The 17957-nt window shown below is 34.7% G+C and overlaps 1 protein-coding gene across 3 annotated transcripts; it reads right to left on the reverse strand.

Annotated features, from left to right (window-relative positions):
* Positions 1 to 745: 745 nt before the first annotated feature.
* On the reverse strand, positions 746 to 16829 carry LOC117305135 (ecdysone-induced protein 78C-like). Of its 3 annotated transcripts, none has more exons than XM_033789911.1 (6): positions 16765 to 16829; positions 13182 to 13369; positions 12519 to 12663; positions 11479 to 11783; positions 9173 to 9611; positions 746 to 8971 (listed from the first exon to the last, which is right to left on the reverse strand). In XM_033789911.1, the coding sequence occupies exons 1-6, from the start codon at positions 16793 to 16795 to the stop codon at positions 8712 to 8714; spliced, it is 1368 nt and encodes a 455-aa protein (XP_033645802.1). In that variant the 5' UTR covers positions 16796 to 16829; the 3' UTR covers positions 746 to 8711. The 3 variants fall into 3 exon arrangements, with proteins under 3 accessions (XP_033645802.1, XP_033645801.1, XP_033645799.1); XM_033789910.1 differs by having other exon boundaries at positions 12513 to 12663; XM_033789908.1 differs by having other exon boundaries at positions 12507 to 12663.
* Positions 16830 to 17957: the final 1128 nt, after the last annotated feature.

The following is a 17957-nucleotide window of genomic DNA, read 5'->3' on the forward strand; positions in this document are numbered from 1 at the left end:
TACATCAGAAAAACTGAGATAGTTTAATAGCATGAAAAGGCTGTTTTAAAAAGCCTACACCATGTGTACATCTAGGTCGGCCCTAGGTCAATAAAATATTTCACCTACGAATTAATTTCATACCTGCTTAATCAACAATTGGAAATTGGGGGCTGAAGATTATATTTATTTATTGGATTTATTAAAGGATAATTTGTTTAAGGATGAAATTAGACAGGATTGGGAGATTGAGGTAAATATTTATTAGTAATCATGGTGCTGGGTTTATTGTAGATGGTAACGATGGGATTAATTAATTAATGCGAATTGATTAAAGGGAAAGGTGTAATGAAAATAAAAAACTGTGGAAACTGCTTGGAATAAAATGACGAATAAATTTCCATGAGCAGAAAAAATAAAATCCTTATCTCGTTGTGTATTTTTTTTGTATTTGATGCTGAACAACGATCTGTGGCAGAGACAGAAAAGTTAATTTATTTTCTATTACAGCTGATCCAATTTTCTTGAGATTTATTTTTTTTGAGACTCTAATCGCAAAGCGAGTAGAAATGATACGCTTAATTTATTTTCTTTTCCAATTCCGGCCCAACGGGATTGAAAAATAAATTAGAAATTTACAACAAGTCGGAGAAAGTGAGTCTAGTGGAAGCTAACATTTTCTCCCCATCTCAATTTAGTAAAAACACGCACTAAAAAAGGAGGCAAAGAGTTCCTTTAAAAATGACGACAAATAAAACACATCATATGTTTTAATATAGTTCCAATTTTATTTGATGTATTGTCATATTTTGCTTTGCCTACTTCTACATTCCTAAATCATTATCGTCGAGTAATCAACCCAACTTCAGCGAACGAACATAAAGGGACTCCATTCCTACAGTAGTTTTATTAAGAATATCTTACAAGTATACAATATGAAATTATCTTTTTTGTAGAGAAAAAAACTCTGATAAATGTATAAGTAAATTTAATCTAGTTTGTTCACTGATTCTACATCTATTCATAACAAAACATGCCCTGAGAGACACTTTCTCAATTTAGTGTGCTTTCAATTTACGGTTTAAAAACTGTACATTTTTTTACTCTTTTTGCAAAGTGGAAGAAACTGGGCAGTGCAAAGAAAGAATAAACCCTGGTTTTATTAACAGTTTATTTAAACTGATTTGTTCTTTAAACTGGTTAAATTCTGCATACTGTGTTAACCATTTTGAGATAACTGGTTATATTCATAGAGTTATATATAAGAACCAGACGATGTACCAATGATGTCTTGGCACAAACGCGACGGGACCGCAAGGAGACACGCGCGTCATTTTGTGAGATAAACGTTGTACGCCCGTTGAAAATGAAGTAGGCCTACACGTCGGTGATAAATACACTCAATGCGATGTTGTTTGCTCAACTTACAAAATGGCCGCATGCTCGCATGCTGGGCCGCGTAATTAAGCCACTGTGCCCTCTAGTTCTTATATGTAACTCCATGGTTATACTGTACATTAAACCAGTTTAAGTAAACCAAACTGATTGGTTAAAATTATAACCTGGGTTTAGTGACAATGACTGATTCAATTGAGGTAGTAAATTTGTCAGATCACACTTAAGACTAAAGGCAATCACAGTTTGCATAAATTAATATTCATTAACATCAGACAAATGTGATGGAAATCACAATTTGCATAAATTAATATTAATTAACAACCATACAAATGTGATGCACTGAGCAACCCAAAGTTGTGACATCATGAGTAAGCTAATTAGATAAATGTATTATCCACTGATGACACCAAATCTGCATATATCAATATTCATATCATTTTAACAACTTGACCAATCAACAGCACTCACCCACACATTTATTGATTTGCATATTCAGAGACAGTGGCTGGTTTACAGGACTTCTTGCAGAACATTTTTAAACATCAACTTTTACCAAATTTGCATATTTTCTTTTCCACACTCACATAAAAACAAAAGGCTGGACCAAGCCACTAGAATCTATTTTTAACTCGTCTTCATTTTCAAGACATATGTTAAACAACTTGGCCTGATTAACGCTTCCAGACATCATTAAAACAGGATGCAAAGTTCACAATAGTAACCCCCCCTTCCCCATTAACCTTATAATGGGAACGCCAAACTCTCTACTTTACATTTATTTTACATACACACCAAAAAAGAAGAAAAAACAAATAACAGATATGCACAAAATTACAAAAAGATATTTTGTACACAAATCGTACCACTTAAGGTATCTCATTAATATTCAACAAGTCACTATTGACCTCTGACCTCAAAGAGCATTATGGGTAATCGGCTTCCTAACCCCTGAGACTTACAGCAAGCATTTACCAAATAGATTGCTATAAAATATTATGTGGAAACCAATACCCAGCATGCATTGCTCTCTGTTTAACGAGGCTATATCAAAGTTTTTTTTTCTTCTTTTTTTCTCCTTATTTTTTTTTTAATGACATTTTTATGACATTTTAATTAAAGCAGTTTGTTACTTCAATATTTACAAAGGTACCTTTCCTTACACAACCAACAACATCATGCTATTTAAACAGTAAATTTAACTCGTTCATTATTTCTTTGTTATCATTTTGAGTATGTCCATTACCCTCAAAGGTGTATGACTTCATCAGCATATCACCCTATCAGCATATCACCCTCGCAGATAGGGAAATCATTCCTTAGAATTGCTGAAACAAAGTACCGTTCTTTTGAACAAAAATAAACGAATCTCAAATATCTAAGAAAACAACAAACACTATTGTTTGAACAATTCACCTTTATCCTAAACACACCATCTACTTCCTAAACAAATCATAATTTTTATTACGTCATGAAAGAAAAATCATTATCAAACCAAGACATTTTTCAATGGTTTCCTATCAACTATAATAAACATTGTTGTAATGTAACCATGGCAATATATAGTTGACACAAAAAACAATTTGGCAGAGTTGTATGTTAAAAAATATCTCAAAAAGTTTATAGGAAAGGGATGTTTATAAGGGACTTAAAAAGAAGATCATCAAGACTAAAATCCCTTTCCCAGTGTTAATTAAAAACTATTTGTTTTTGCAGGCAACTTCACATTTTTTGTGACTTACAGATTTTGTTCAAACATGATATTTTGGAACTACAGATAGATTATTTTTGTTTTAACGCAAACAAGAATTAGGTAAAACAAATATTTGGAGGTTTAATAACCTGGTGGGATATTAAAATCTGTTTTGGCAAGATGGTTTTAAAAATGTCAGTCTAGAACTAAATCATTAATCAGTAAACAAATCTATTGATACAATAGAGCGACTGTTTCCTTCAGAATGGGTGACACATTTAAGGAGAACTTTGATTGGCTAAAAGAAAGTGATTTCATCTCAACAAGCCTGTCATGTCTTTCTTTACAAAACAGTTACCTTCAGGGATTTTGATTGGTTAAGGGATCTTTGATTATTCCATTTTAAAAAGGGGTGGTTTAATTTGGCAAAACAACATTAATTGTACAAATAGTATTATTGAAAACATTTCATGAAAATAAGTTGGCAATTGCAAATTGAACAAATTTTCCAGTGAAATAAGGCACATTTAAAGTACTGATAAACCAACATAAACAAGGAGGATTCTCAAACATCGAGTGGTTTGTGGAGAAGCCATTTATAAATAACTCACCCTAAATAGCAATCCACTGGTTTAACAACTCAATGTTTTGATCAGTAAGCTCTGATCAGCTTCAGGAGAAAAATGATCTTCTTTTCCTAAAGACGATCACGACTTAAAATCAAAACGTCAAGTTGTTGAACCACTGGTTGTTTTCAGAAGTACAAGTCATGGTATTTCCACAAACATCACTAGATTGTATTCCAACCACGCAAACATTCAAATACTACTTAAGATTCTTAACAGTTTCCATGGTAATATTTTGATGATTGATATGAAGTAATGAAATATATAAGAAAAATTACTTGATTTACTCTTACTTCAACTGTTAGAAGTTTGAATGATGAGTTCATAATAATAATAATGCATATGAGTTGTTAGGTTTCATGAAATTGAAAAAACAAAGAAGAAAAGATAGGTTTATATTCATATTGCAGGTGTGACAGAAACAGGGTTACCAACGCTTTCAGAAGGGGACCAGTGACATTAAAGCATTTACTACATGCCTCACTCCAAGGTTTTTTTCTTCTTAGATTTTAAATGCATAGTTCCCAGGCTTTCCTGTACAGATCAAGATGACCAAATGATTTAAATGAAAAGCACCAGCTCATTTTACACTCCAGCCTTATTGTCATTGTCTAAAAACACATTATCTGATAAAATATTGTTGGTAACCTGTTTGTCAACCTTTGTCAAAATTTAGTAAATTGTAAAATTGGTTTGTGAGCAAAAAAGAAATTAAAAATAAAAATAAAAATTTGACTGAATAACAAATTCTTTGAAAAAACTAATTTGATTGGTTGGTCAGTGATTCATGTGTTACTTTCAACCAATCAACTGAACTGTTATTGTTGATCAAACCCTGAGATGAATGACTTCACTGTTAAAATAATGCATGAATATTGCATTAATTAACTAATGCCAATTGTAATTGGTCAAAAGGCCAGCCACTTAATAATACAGTCATTCTCAATAGCTGAGGCTTAATGTATGCATTTCCCTGATTGATTGTAAAGCATCTTGTGACAAAGAGGGGTGTGGCTATAGAGGTAGAAGAAATAATTTGCAGAAAGTTGTGTTTTATAAAAAAAACTAAGAGAGAAATTTGACTGCAATTGTAATGCCGTGCATTATGAGGTAGCAATGCTTGTTTTATACAAATAAAAAAAATTAGCGTTAGAAAAAGATTCAAACTCAAGAAAAAGTTTGAAAAATATTGGCTTGTTTCTACAGATGAAACCATCTGTAAAATTTCACCGTTATTTTACGTCACAATTGTTATGTATTTCATTTTACATAAGGACAAACGCCAACGGTTTCTGATCTTAGTAACTAACGTTCAATATGAAAGACAAATGGGAGACTGTTAGACAGTGCTTTTTCACAGTATTGCGTGCTTGTAGGTCTGCGCACGCCCAATTGCTTTTTCACAGTATTGCGTGCTTGTAGGTCTGCGCACGCCCAATTGCTTTTTCACAGTATTGCGTACTTGTAGGTCTGCGCACGCCCAATTGCTTTTTCACAGTATTGCGTGCTTGTAGGTCTGCGCACACCCAATACTGAGCACGCTCAGAGCAGCAACAAAGGATCGCTATGTCTGCTGCCGCCAGCGTCTCAAAAGTCTTCTATTGACGTAACAAATTTTGAGAAAAAAGAAAAGAAAAAAATATACATGAATATTGAAAATTCATTATTTTGTTTTGTTAGGTTCTTGTTGTTCCTAACATTTCTGATATTTATTGGACCATAATTTGAAACTACATTTTTGAAATTATAATTTTTAAGATCAGAAACTGTTGTCTGCCTCCTGGCCCGTTTGAACTTTCTCTACTTTGAAACAGAAAAGTTGATCTTTCACCACAATCATATTGAAATATTCTCACAATATTATTTGAAGTGACCCTCTCGTGAATTGACCTCCTTAGAAACACAATCTTAATGCATTATATGGCTTATTTCTATGGCAACCATAATATAAAACTGACTGATTGTTTATTAAACCTACAGACAGAGAAACCCCCTTACTATTATGCAAGGTAACTGCATTCTACTTTCCCCTATTTCAGCATACTGGTAAAAGCGCCTGACGAAGCAACATTCCACTTAGTCAGACCGAGTTAACATACTACACAAGAAAGCAAGCTTGCTTTATTTAAGAATTCATCTCCTTTAACCATTCAAAAAGGTCCTTCAAGAACCATAAGTAACCCCTACCAAAAACATCCACGCCCCGTCAAGAAAAACCAAACCAAACGTATCTACAACATAATATAAAACCCAATCATTATTTCACTCTTATATTGTAGAAGCTTGCCAAACTTAAGAAATATTTGTTTGTAATGTTTTGCAAATAAGTCACAAAATGGGTGAGTCTTTCATGACCAAAGTAGAGGATAATAAACAGAAATGAAAAAGAAAAGAACCGAAAGTAAAACAAATGCACACCATATTATTTTAAAATGCATAGAGTTTTACGAGTTACATTAGTATTGAAATCTTCATGGGTAACTTAAGACAATAGTTGAAAATTAAGTTTGGAATGAAATGCGTTGAGAAGAACTCACGAGATGGGGAAAGTATTCTGGAATGATTATTAAAGACGATTTAACAAAGTGTTGCAAGAGGATCACACTGTCGGAAAAGCATGGTTTATCAGTAAATACCCTACAAACTTTTAAGTGATGTTTTGGGAAAATCAACAAACTATCAAATCAAACCTCAAAAAACTCATAATTTGAACCACTTTGAAATATTCTGGACACTAATCTTTCCTTAAAAAAAAATACTCCAAATTTTGTAAGAAATTGTTTCCCTTTCAGCCCAAGTGATCCTCCAAACCTAAAGGTTTTAAAAATCAAACTACATTTTTGGACTGATGAATATTAAATATTCCTTGATTTTAACGAACTGGGCAAAAGATTTTATGTTTGGCACAGAAAACATGGCACATATCAACAAAAGTATGGGTGTTCTGGCAAATTATGACACTCAATTTCAATAGTAGCTTTTTAAGCTTGTAAAGAAAGACATGAAAAACTCTCAAAAACTAAAATGTGAATAAACTAAACACTTTTGACAACATTAAACCTTTGCTATTTCAGACATAATTTTGTTTTCGATGAAAAAAAAAATGAATTCTGTTTTTCATAATTTTCATTTAAGATAAAAATTATTTGTGTGTGTGGCATGATATGAATAAACATATCTTTAAATTTATTTTAAGTCAAGGAATTATTATCCTTCAAACAAAATCTTTCAAAAACCTCTTTGAAAAACAACGCTAAAAAACTAAAATGTTTTTGATAACAAATGAGTATTCTTGATGTTGTTGTCATAATAAAAGGTGCTGCTCTTTAATTTCATTTAATTTCAAAAGCCTTAGCCTAAAATATTTCAAGCAAAAAAAAAATAAACCTTAGTTTGTACTAGGTGTCCTATCAACTTATCGAACAGGAGTAGAAAAATAATCATGCAAATCTGAGACAATATTTCAGAAAACTTATAGAGGTTCGGGGTGAAAGAAAACAATTTACAAAGATTTGAAATGAAGAAAAAATAAAAACCCAAAACAAAACAAAAGAAAAGATGAAATGCTCTCTACAGCTACTAAAAAAGCTTGCAAGCTGAGTGCGATTAAAATGCAATTGAATGTATTTTTCATTAATGCCCATTTCTACTTTGAATAATCATCTGCAATAAGATAAGATGTTGTGATGAAATCTGTGAATTATTTCATCTTGTGGTGGATCCAATCTCTGTTAGAGACGTACCCAAGGTGCAAAATCAAAAGAGGCATCAAGTCATAAACCAACTGGTCCCCTCTCATTCTTCTTTCAACTTGTGATATGTCAAACTGTATGTAGTTTAAGGTGATCGTGGAGAACCATGATTTATTTGTTTCAAGTAATTGCATTTTGACACGTACATACTTAGCACCCTACAAACGTTCAAAAGTTGTTGGTGTGCGCATTGGCAGCGTTGATTTTTAGTGTTACCCTTCCAGGTGTCAGTGACGAGAGGTATTGGTGTGGCTCGGTTCGGTGCCTATGGTAAGGAGGCCGAGTACAGACCCCATCACAGCCGTCACAGTTAACCAAAATACTGACTTGAAACACCTAGAAATACTTCACAAATTCCATGAAAATATCAGTCAAATCAAAATGAAAATCTGTTGAATTATTGTCTACTCCAGATCTTTTCCCGGACATAAATTTACTTGTAAAAAATAAAATGTGTTTTTCAGAAGCTCTGGTGCCTAATGACTTCTAATGTTCTACTAAGTGTAGTAGTCTAGGAATCAGACCATGATAGCTGCTATATTATACACAGAACACCTCAGGTGACAACAACGCTATTTTCTACATAAAAAGCTACATACAAGTTTATATTTTACTATAACAATGTGCAATTCTTAGTCTCTAATCTCTCAATTATTTTCACACAATAAACATCAATTATTAATCTGATCCATAAAGAATAAAATCCCTGCCGTAATTTGTATATTTTTGTTTAATCCGTGCACAAAAATCTCCAAGTGCGGACGGATAACATTGCGAAAATAATCACAATGGTCGAAGCCGGAATTCAGTTGGCGCTAACAAGTCAACACACTCTATGTTTACACTTTTACCGCTTCTTGCAAATCTTTCCCAGCAGAGAGCAAAGTTATACCATTTATTCTGATTGGCTGAAAAATGTTACTTAACACACTCACAACCAATCACACAGCCTGGCTATTATAAGTTTGTGAGACACACAGACCTACTACATCGATTCAACACTTTATTGTTATTGATTTTTTTATCGAGTTCAATTACGTAACCTCCAAGACAACTGACAAATCACAACAAGTTTAAACAACATTGTCCAATCACAGCTCTTGTTACAAGATTACACACTATTCCCCACCAATCAGATACAGTGTTACTTAGATTTTAAAAGCCAGATTTATTATAATTGACTCTGCTCCCTCAATCCAATGACATTAACTTTGCAAAAATACTGATCCTACTCCTGCCACCTTCCAATCCCACCTCTGCAACATTTTACTGCATACTTATATCCATCATCTCAGCATAGAGGGCGGGTAGACTGGAACACAGATCAGGCCAACGTTGCACGCATCCCATAACATAGTCACGATGCATAGCTCCAATACGCCTCAAGACGTGAACCTTGTTCACCAGAGTGCTGATGAAGGGCGGGTTGCTAGGAGGGTGGTTCCCTTCCACCTGGATACGAAGTGCTTCAAACAGCTGGTCTTGTAACTCTGCAACAAGGGTCGGGTTGGCCAGACCTGGTATATCTGTCAAAGACATTTCAAAAAGAAGAAATTAAAACTTGAAAGTCTTAGCGTTTGACCCTGCCGGCTTGGGAAATATGCTTAAGTTTTAAGGAGGGTAACAAGTTAAAAACTCTTACTGCAGAAAGAGCGTAGATTAAAAAATTCTTTATCATGTTTTAGAGAAAACTAAACTTAAAGTTAAAACCCAAAACAGAAACTAACCTCTTGCAGTCAAAAGAGAAGAAGCAAACAACGAAACTTCAGTCTCTAAAAGAAACAACTGATTTAACTCATGAGCAAACGTAGACATCATCCCAAACAGATCTCTAGATAGTAACTGACAAAGTTGTTGCCATAGCACCGAGCCTCCCGATGGACTGGTTAGTGGAGTTGCCTGGGCACCCATACCATGCAAAGCTCCGTTCGTTGGACTCATAGCCATAACGAGTGGTGAGACTCGTATAACCCACAACTCAAAGAAACTAGCTTTGAGAAGTAGAAGCTGGTCATCTTGAGATAGATTACGGAATCCAGGAATAGCTTTGGCAAATTCTACTTGTCCGCTGACTGCCTGGTCGAGAAGCTCAGCGAGCTGGAGCCACGTCCGTCGGCCGATCAGATCCATCCCATCATTGTTGCTTGAAGAAAGCTGGCAGTTATCCTGAAAGATGAGATGAGAGGTAAGAAAGTAAGAAAGAGAAACAACTTCATACCCTAACAAATGTAAAGAGCATTGATAAGGTGTTTGTAAAATACACTCTGTAAGAACTAGTAAAGTATAGATATTATTTAGTAAGAAAGTGAAATAATTTCATATCCTAACAAAAGTTACAGACAAAGAAATGAGCAAATGCCAACAGATGTTAAAATTAAAACACAGATCTATATTATGAAAGAAAAGTGGCAGTTAATCTGAATGATTAGATGAAGAGGCAAAGTAAGTAAGAAAGTTCATACCAAATGCTTCCTAAGAAATGTAAAGGGTATTGATACGGTTACTCTAAAAATGATCTCTATAAGAAGAAGATATAGTCATTAAGTAAGAAAAATAAATAAATAAAATTCCTAACAAATGACGTTACACACATAGTCAGAAATGAGCAAATGTCTAAAGCTATTACAGTTCAAAGACAGATCTGGGCTCTCCCCAGGATTTGTCAAAACTGTGGGGCAGTCAAGACACAAATTGTTGACGTTTGGCCTTTAGCACGTATCGACCCACAATGGGAAGAACCCAATGTGTTGAAATGAAATGAATTGAAAAGAACAAAACCCCAGATTCCATTTCAATAACCATGTAATATAAAACAGACAGTTACAAAATAAAGACATTATATATCTTACTAAATAGAACATTGTTACAAGGAAATAAAGTCATTGTGTCAAAGCCAATTAGATCAGCTTGACAATATTTCCTGTTTGGATATATATCAATGAAGCCTAACATCATCAATAAAAAAACAATCAGAACAAGGAAGGAACTGGTTCAGAACAATTCATATTTCATAAACAATCACAATTAAAAATCAATCAACAACAAATAAAAGTGGATTGTCAATAACATTATCAGAAATATCCCAAAAATGTAATTTGTGGTTGAAAAATGAAACATTTGCTAGAGCAGGACTTGAACCTCTGGACTAACATGCACATTGGTTAATAACTTTCTTCAAGGTGCCAGTCAGTCAGAAGCCATTCAACCTATAACGACTGTTTAACCCAAGTTTACGATACAACCTGGAAAGCAGCATAATAAAAACTATGCCGTCAAATTCCAAGGAGATTTGGAAGGAAATAATTTGACAAATTTCAATAGCAAACAACACAACATGAAATGCAATGTGATAAAAAGATATAAAGATAATATAAAATGAAAACATAAGAAAGGTAATAATGTTGAAATCAAAGCTGATAAAGAACATTATAGGAAAATATAAGAGAATAGTTCAAATAAGAATGTGAATACAATCAAAGAAATGCAAATCTCAATTTAAAAATCGTACAAATAACACACAAAATTATCTCAGATCTTTAAAAACATAGCAATAATACTTTTCATCGACAATAACAACAATGATGTGGGGTTGAAGAAGTAAAATTTACTAGAGTGGGATTTGAAAAGGATTAACATACTGGCGCTCCCCCAAGTAAGCTATCTAGCCAACTTAGGGCTAGCTCAGTTGGTAGAGTGTGAGTATGATAAGCCAGAGTTCATGTTCAAATCCCGCTCAAGTCGGGTTGTCTGTGTTCAACCCTAAATTATTTAAAGTAAAGCCAGTCAGTTTCCCTTTTGGTTTATTTGATTCAATTCTAAAAGAAAATCTGACTTTGTTGCAAAGACATGCAACTTTCCGATTGCAAAATTAAGAGGAAAAGGTCAATCACACTTAACTTCTGCCTAATGTTTTAAAGTTTTTTATGGCACTGTTTTGAACAGAGAGGAAATCAGCTGATCAGCTGTAAAGTTGCATGCCTGCTTCTTAGACCCCCCCCCACTCCTTCTCTTCTTTAAGAAACTGTTTTCTTACCTGAGTGAAAGTGAAATCTCTGAGGTAAGGTGTGTTGTTCTGTGTGTACATACATGTCATACGGAATGCGTAAGACACTGTACTAACTAAATCATACATCTCGGCTTGTTTGAGTCTTAACGAATCTCCACTAGGCGGAATCGTTGATAGATCATAAGTCTGTCCGTTGATCGGTGGTTGAGGCAAATGTGGAATGTCGTCGCCGTCGCTGGCTCCGTACTCGGAGTCTGTACTCTTCTTCCGATTGGATGTGGCACCGGAACCTTTGACCTTTGTCCTCTGTGGGACTCGACCATATCGAACAGCTAGGGGAAATATGAAGAAAACAAATCTTTACGATTGTGCAACAAAAATTGGACTGGTATGACAAAGCAAATGAATTTTGCTTTAAAAAAATATTGAGTATCCATGAAGTTTGGATATCAGCCAATTATGGTCAATGTTTATTGGCAGAAGTAAGTAGAATTAAGATGGTCAGATAAGCTTCGTGTAATAAATGATGATCGTATTTGAAACACACAGGGTGTATGTGAAACACAAATGATACATATGAAACATAACTATGCTTACTATATGAATAATTGTTCCCTGCCCAGTTTCTTAAAGCTGCTTACTGCTAAGCAAAATTTGGTGCTTAAGTGCATTTCATAAATGGTCAAGCAGATTTGCCATCACTGACATCATTCATCTGCCTATAACAGAACCACTGGTAAGCCAGCAACCTCACGCGAGAGCAGTGATCTCGCGAGGGCAGTCTTTAATCGCTAAGAGCTAGCTACTGAGTGTATTACGCTATCACGACATTAATGGCTTGACCACAAGTCTAGTGGCAAGTAAGCATGTCTCTTGACTTTGTGTTAATGAAATAGAAACTGTGCTAAGGGTCACTCCATAAGCACAAAACATCTGCTGACAAGCTTTATGAAATTGGCCAGTTGATTACGGGACGGGACAAAAATAGTTCAACACCACAAAAAAATGAAGGACAAAAACAACCAAAAAAACAGGGAGAAAATAAAAGGGCTTACTCTTACAGTTACCTTCTCTTGACATTCCGACAGCCAGACATTTCTTGAAGCGGCAATGTTGACAGCGATTTCTATTCATTCTCCCAATTGTACAATGCCCGTTGCCATGGCGACATGTGTATTCTTTGTCACGCTTGCTGCTCCTTCTAAAAAAGCCCTGAAATTAAGATAGAAATTATACAGTTAAGTAAAAAGGTTTGCTGTGACTACACGTAAGAAATATCTTTTGTGAGTAGTGGTGGCTCTGAATGAGAAGAGCTGATTTTTTTGCTTGACGTTTCAATCAGTGTGCTCCGACCATGCTCCGACTGTCCTCTGAAATAAAGTTTTTCAAAATAACCCACAATTTACATTTGATATCTTAAACTAATCCTAAGACTTAAAAAGTACCATAAAGAGGGTTCTCCACAGGATTTTTCAGAGCTGTGGGGGCATTCTGGAACATAATTTGTGGGTGTTTGGCTGCAGCAGGCTAAATTCCAACATGGTCTTCAGAATGTTTTCTTTAGAACGTTTTCTTCAGAATGTTTTTGTCTAATATTATTGGCGGCTACAGCTATGGCTGCTGCTAAGGTTGCTGCTAAAGACATTCTATACTTCAACGCACAATGACACGTAAATATAGCCGCAGCCGAAGCTGTATAGCTGTCTTTTCGGACCTGCCCTTAGACTTACCTTACACCCTTCACAAGCTAACACACCATAATGAAAACCTGATGATTTATCGCCACATACTAAACAGCATGAGTTTTGAGGTACTGGTGGTTGCATCGGCGAGGGGGATTGTTGTGTTGACATTGGTTTCTGTAGTACGTCACTACTTGTTGCCAGAGCAGTTATTGTACCATTCTGGTGCTCGCTACCTGTACAAGAAAACAACAAGAAAAGAAAGAAAAACATCTTTAATATCTAGAAGTTTGATTATGAAGACATTAAAAACTAAAAATATGTGTTGTGGCCAGGTGGATAAGACCAGACTCAACCTCTGATGTTTCTGTTCAGCAGAGAGTGGGTTCGAGTCCTGGTCATGACACTTATTCCAAGACACTCATGCATCATTGCGACATCCTTCGGATGGGACATAAAACTGATGATCCAGTGTGTTGTGTAATGCCTTTAAAAGAACACAGTGCACTTATCAAAAAGAGAAGAGGGCAGTGTATGTGGTTTGATTGGCTTCATATTGGCCACAGCACTGTGTTAACCGTTACATGATACTATGTGATTGTAAAGAAAAAGGTCTAACACTTTTTTTTTTATTTTTTTATATTTATATTTATCCTTGGTGTTAGAATTGTAGTGGTTTACAGACTTTTCACATCACACATTTCTGAATTGATGATTTACTTATTGTATCGGTCACCAGTCACCGATATTACACCAGTGACAGATTTGCTTCTGAAGAAAATGTCATTTGATTTCTAAAAATGTAACCCTGGCAACAGTCTCTAGTCTTCTTTCAAACCGTTCCCATGGTTATCCCAGCATTTATTAACGCTAAATATACCATCATTAATCATGCATTTATGCGGACTAAATGAGCATGCTTCATTGCTTCGAATAAATGACTATAAGACCTTGAATATAATGAATAATTAATCTGACTGGAATTAGCCAGTGTGATTAGACGATCAATTAATGAGAAAAGAACTCTTCATGACAATACAATCTTTCCGTAAAGCATCGAGCCTTCAAACTTGATACTATTTTGAAAGCTTCTTAAATTATTTACAACATAAAGTACTGAATAATTCAGATTTCATTTTCATAACAAGAACAAAACTACCTCCATACGAAGCAACAATTGACATTTCCTTTTAAACTTTATTTTTTGTCTTAGATCACATTTTACAAAAATTGCACAGCAAAGCTGTGAAAATTTCACTTTTTTGCATAATCTATCAACTTAAACTAGTTCATGTTTTAAGTTAACTCTGAATGGTTGAAACTTCTGTCTTGGCCCTTTCATGAATATTCATCAAAAATAAAATGAATGGCTGAACCTTGTCCCTTAAATCACAAATTATAAAATAAACAAAAAACAAAAAACAAAAACGGTCTCACTGCAGGTCTGAAATAAAACAAAGGCCATGGAGGCATTCCTTGCCCTACTCTTTGCCTTGGTGCCCTTAAAAACATCCAATTCGGAAATTGAAAATGACCTTGCCCTCCCAAAAAAACCTTGGCAAATAAAAACGCGAGGTACAGTCGGGAACAAACCTGGTTTGAATAGACTACAGACAGTGATACATCAATCATTATACATCCTATCATTTATACACGTCTTTAATTCTATATCTATTCACCCTGTCTGACCTAGTTTCACCACAGTTTGTGCAATAAACGATGACTTGTATAAAATATATCCCAAGGGTACCGGTCAACTCCACAGGGTACCAGGCACATTAGACGACTATTTCAACGGCCCACGCTTAGCAATTAAAACTGCACTAAGGTTATCCAGTGATTTCCAGACTGACTTTCCTTCTGTCACATCAAGTTTCCTGACATCAATTCAAACAAGAAACAGAGTTGGGATGACGGTCCCTCATTCTCATACCCAATCAACCTCTATCCCAAATAATAATCAGTGGCTTGACATTTCGATCCCAGCAGAGTCTTTCTCGAAGGTTAAATGACATCACAGCAATTAGAACCAGTTGTTAAGACAAATCCCCATCCTCATTCCCAATCAACCTCTATCCCAAAGAATCATCACTTCAGACACAAATCCCTTCTGAGGTAACCTTACTGTGTGCATTTTTCCAGAAGACATGTTACAAGATCAAAGAAGAATCTAAGGGACCAGTTAAGGTCAAGTCACACTACACAATAATATAACGATGCAAAGAGAACGCATTTTATTGGTTGAATTGCTCCACGCAGAATACACTCACGTTCAATCAACCAATCGAGGGCATGCATAATTGTTTGCATTCTCGTTTTCGTTATCATTATCGAGGCCTGTGTAACCGGGTCTTTACTCTATAAATCTATCCTTCTGCTGATCACACATCCTGTGCACAAAGTCAAGACGAGATCACACACCACTGAATATGAAATTGCAATACGCATCAAGGTAAATATTTAGGATCCATCAAGGGATACACTACTCCACATATTGCAAAAATCTGGACTTCACAAGAAAAAAAAAAATAATGAAAACAAAGAAATTTCCACAGTTACATCATAGTGACATCGCGGCTTTGCACTTAAGCAGTTTAAATCCCACTAGTCTAAGGTATTTCATGGCTTCTACGCAATTAAATAATTATTCCTGTTATGCTAATGCTAGGAAAGATTTGCTTTTTAAATGAAAATGCAGCGATCCGCAACAAGTCAACTAGAAAAGAGTACCAGTGCGTGCCATGTACATAGCCATGTTAAGCTCTAGCTCCCACTCACTATTGCTACCCCCCGTCCCATTCAACCCATCTTGCTACCCCCAGTCACCCATCCTAAGAAATAATCAACAGGCATTTTGTCAATAAAAAAGTTATACAAAGTTATAAAGAAAGAATAAAGAAATGAAAATGCAGTGAACTGCAAAGTTTTTCAACAGAAAAAAAGAGTACCAGTCTGTGACATATGGTAGCCATGTCACGGACTAGCTACCCAATACTGATTCTACCCTAATACATTCACTAACCTCCTACAAAATATTATAAAGTAAAGAAAATTATATGTATAAACAATAAAATAAACATCATAAACAAGTAAATAAATAAAATAAAATAGACTTCAATAAAACATATAGGCTACTATACAAAATATATAAAGAATGAACACACAAATATTTAACTGAATAAATCAATAAAACAATTTTTATATAAATGTTCTTTTTTTAAACAACACTATGGGTAATGTTGTTTTATATAGAATAAAATAATTATCAAAAATATATCACCACAAATTTTATGTAAATTTCATAAATTCAATTTGACTGTGCAACATCAAAATCAGCACTACAATCACAGATGATACAACAAAGTAACTTTAGACATCAAACTAGAGCGAAGACTGCTTTATTATAACGATAAAATCAAGGTTTTAGGCAGGATTTTGTGAAAAGGTGTACACATTTGCTGGAAACTTAAAAAACTGGGTGTCCGAATACAGTTACTGGTACATATGTAAATGACAGATAAAACATGGTGTCCAAAAGACAACCAGACACCCCTATGGCTAACACTACACAATGATTAGCAAAAACAAGTTGAAGATAAAAACACTTCATGAAATGATAATAAAAACTTACCACAACTCTGTGAACTACACGTAAGAACCATGATACAACGGAATTTAACAGCTCAATTTATGGTCAACGCCTTCTTTACAAACCCACCAGACAAAAATGCCGGGCGACAATAGCAGACCAAAAGTGAGAGAGCTACAAGAACGAAGACACACCCACATCTACGACACACCATTCAAACCACATACTGGGTGTACATGTTCAGTCCCTGCCAAGTGCAAACAAAAACATGCAAATTGCAGCTCGACCTACTTCCAGTAGATCTTTTGAGTTCTAACAGAATCTGGTCCTAACTGTTGGTCACTGAACTGCTTTGACAAATATGCCTCAACAATGAAGTTGTAGAATCGAACGAAGGGCATCGTAGGGTCAAGGCTCATTGGGTATGATTAGAAAAAGGGATTACCTTGGAAAAGTGTGAAAAGTTAAACCAAGGGATCAAGGTAACTAGGGATGTCTGAGTCATGAAGTGTTTCTGACAAAGGGGAAGGATTAAAGGATTAATTACGCCTGGAGTATTGGGAATAAGTCACTGTGAGTAATACAACCAATCAACGCAGCCCAATCTTATTTTTGAACAATTAAATGAAGGACTGTTAAAATCCAATTCTTTTAATGCACACAATGTAAACATCTCTCCAAGTGAAGTGGACTCTTAAAATAACTCTTTTCAATGATTCAATCTTTTGAATGACATTTTTTTGAACAATACAAGTAGGACTTTCAGTAAACAATTCTTTCAAGTTTGCTTGAAAAATAAAAATCTTTTACACTAAAGGTGTTGTTTTGTTTACATTATCTCTGCTTCCCTGCACCTTAAACATCTCTTATGATTAATTTGATAAATTACAAATGCCTATTATTTATTTTTATTTATCAAAATAGCCAGTTTGTTATTCTCAATGTTTTGTTTAACTAACAAAATTTAATGATAAACGAAACGTAATAAAATAAATAAATAAATAAATAAATAAATAAATAAATAAATACAAATAAATCAATCAATAATAAACAAATAACTCAATAACTATAATCGAATAAGTAAATAAAATATATAATCAGGCTATAGTTCTGAATCTTATATTTTGCTACAAGAAGTTTGTCAGACTTCTCTTTCTTTTCAACCTGCTCCAATCGTCTCCAAGATTACCACAAGGAATTATACCAATCATGTCTCTGGCTGGTCAGACAAATCC

The sequence above is a fragment of the Asterias rubens genome, chromosome 22, assembly GCF_902459465.1.
Source record: "Asterias rubens chromosome 22, eAstRub1.3, whole genome shotgun sequence".
In the NCBI taxonomy this organism is placed as follows: Eukaryota; Metazoa; Echinodermata; class Asteroidea; order Forcipulatida; family Asteriidae; genus Asterias; species Asterias rubens.

Bases quoted from the DNA above. Each gene is read 5' to 3' on its own strand.
- LOC117305135 (XM_033789908.1), bottom strand. From the start codon at position 16,795: ATGGTTCTTACGTGTAGTTCACAGAGTTGTG. The intron at 13,370-16,764 runs GTAAGTTTTTAT...TTTCTTGTACAG, and splicing joins GTGTAGTTCACAGAGTTGTG to GTAGCGAGCACCAGAATGGT. The intron at 9,612-11,478 runs GTAAGAAAACAG...CTCATCTTTCAG, and splicing joins GAGATTTCACTTTCACTCAG to GATAACTGCCAGCTTTCTTC.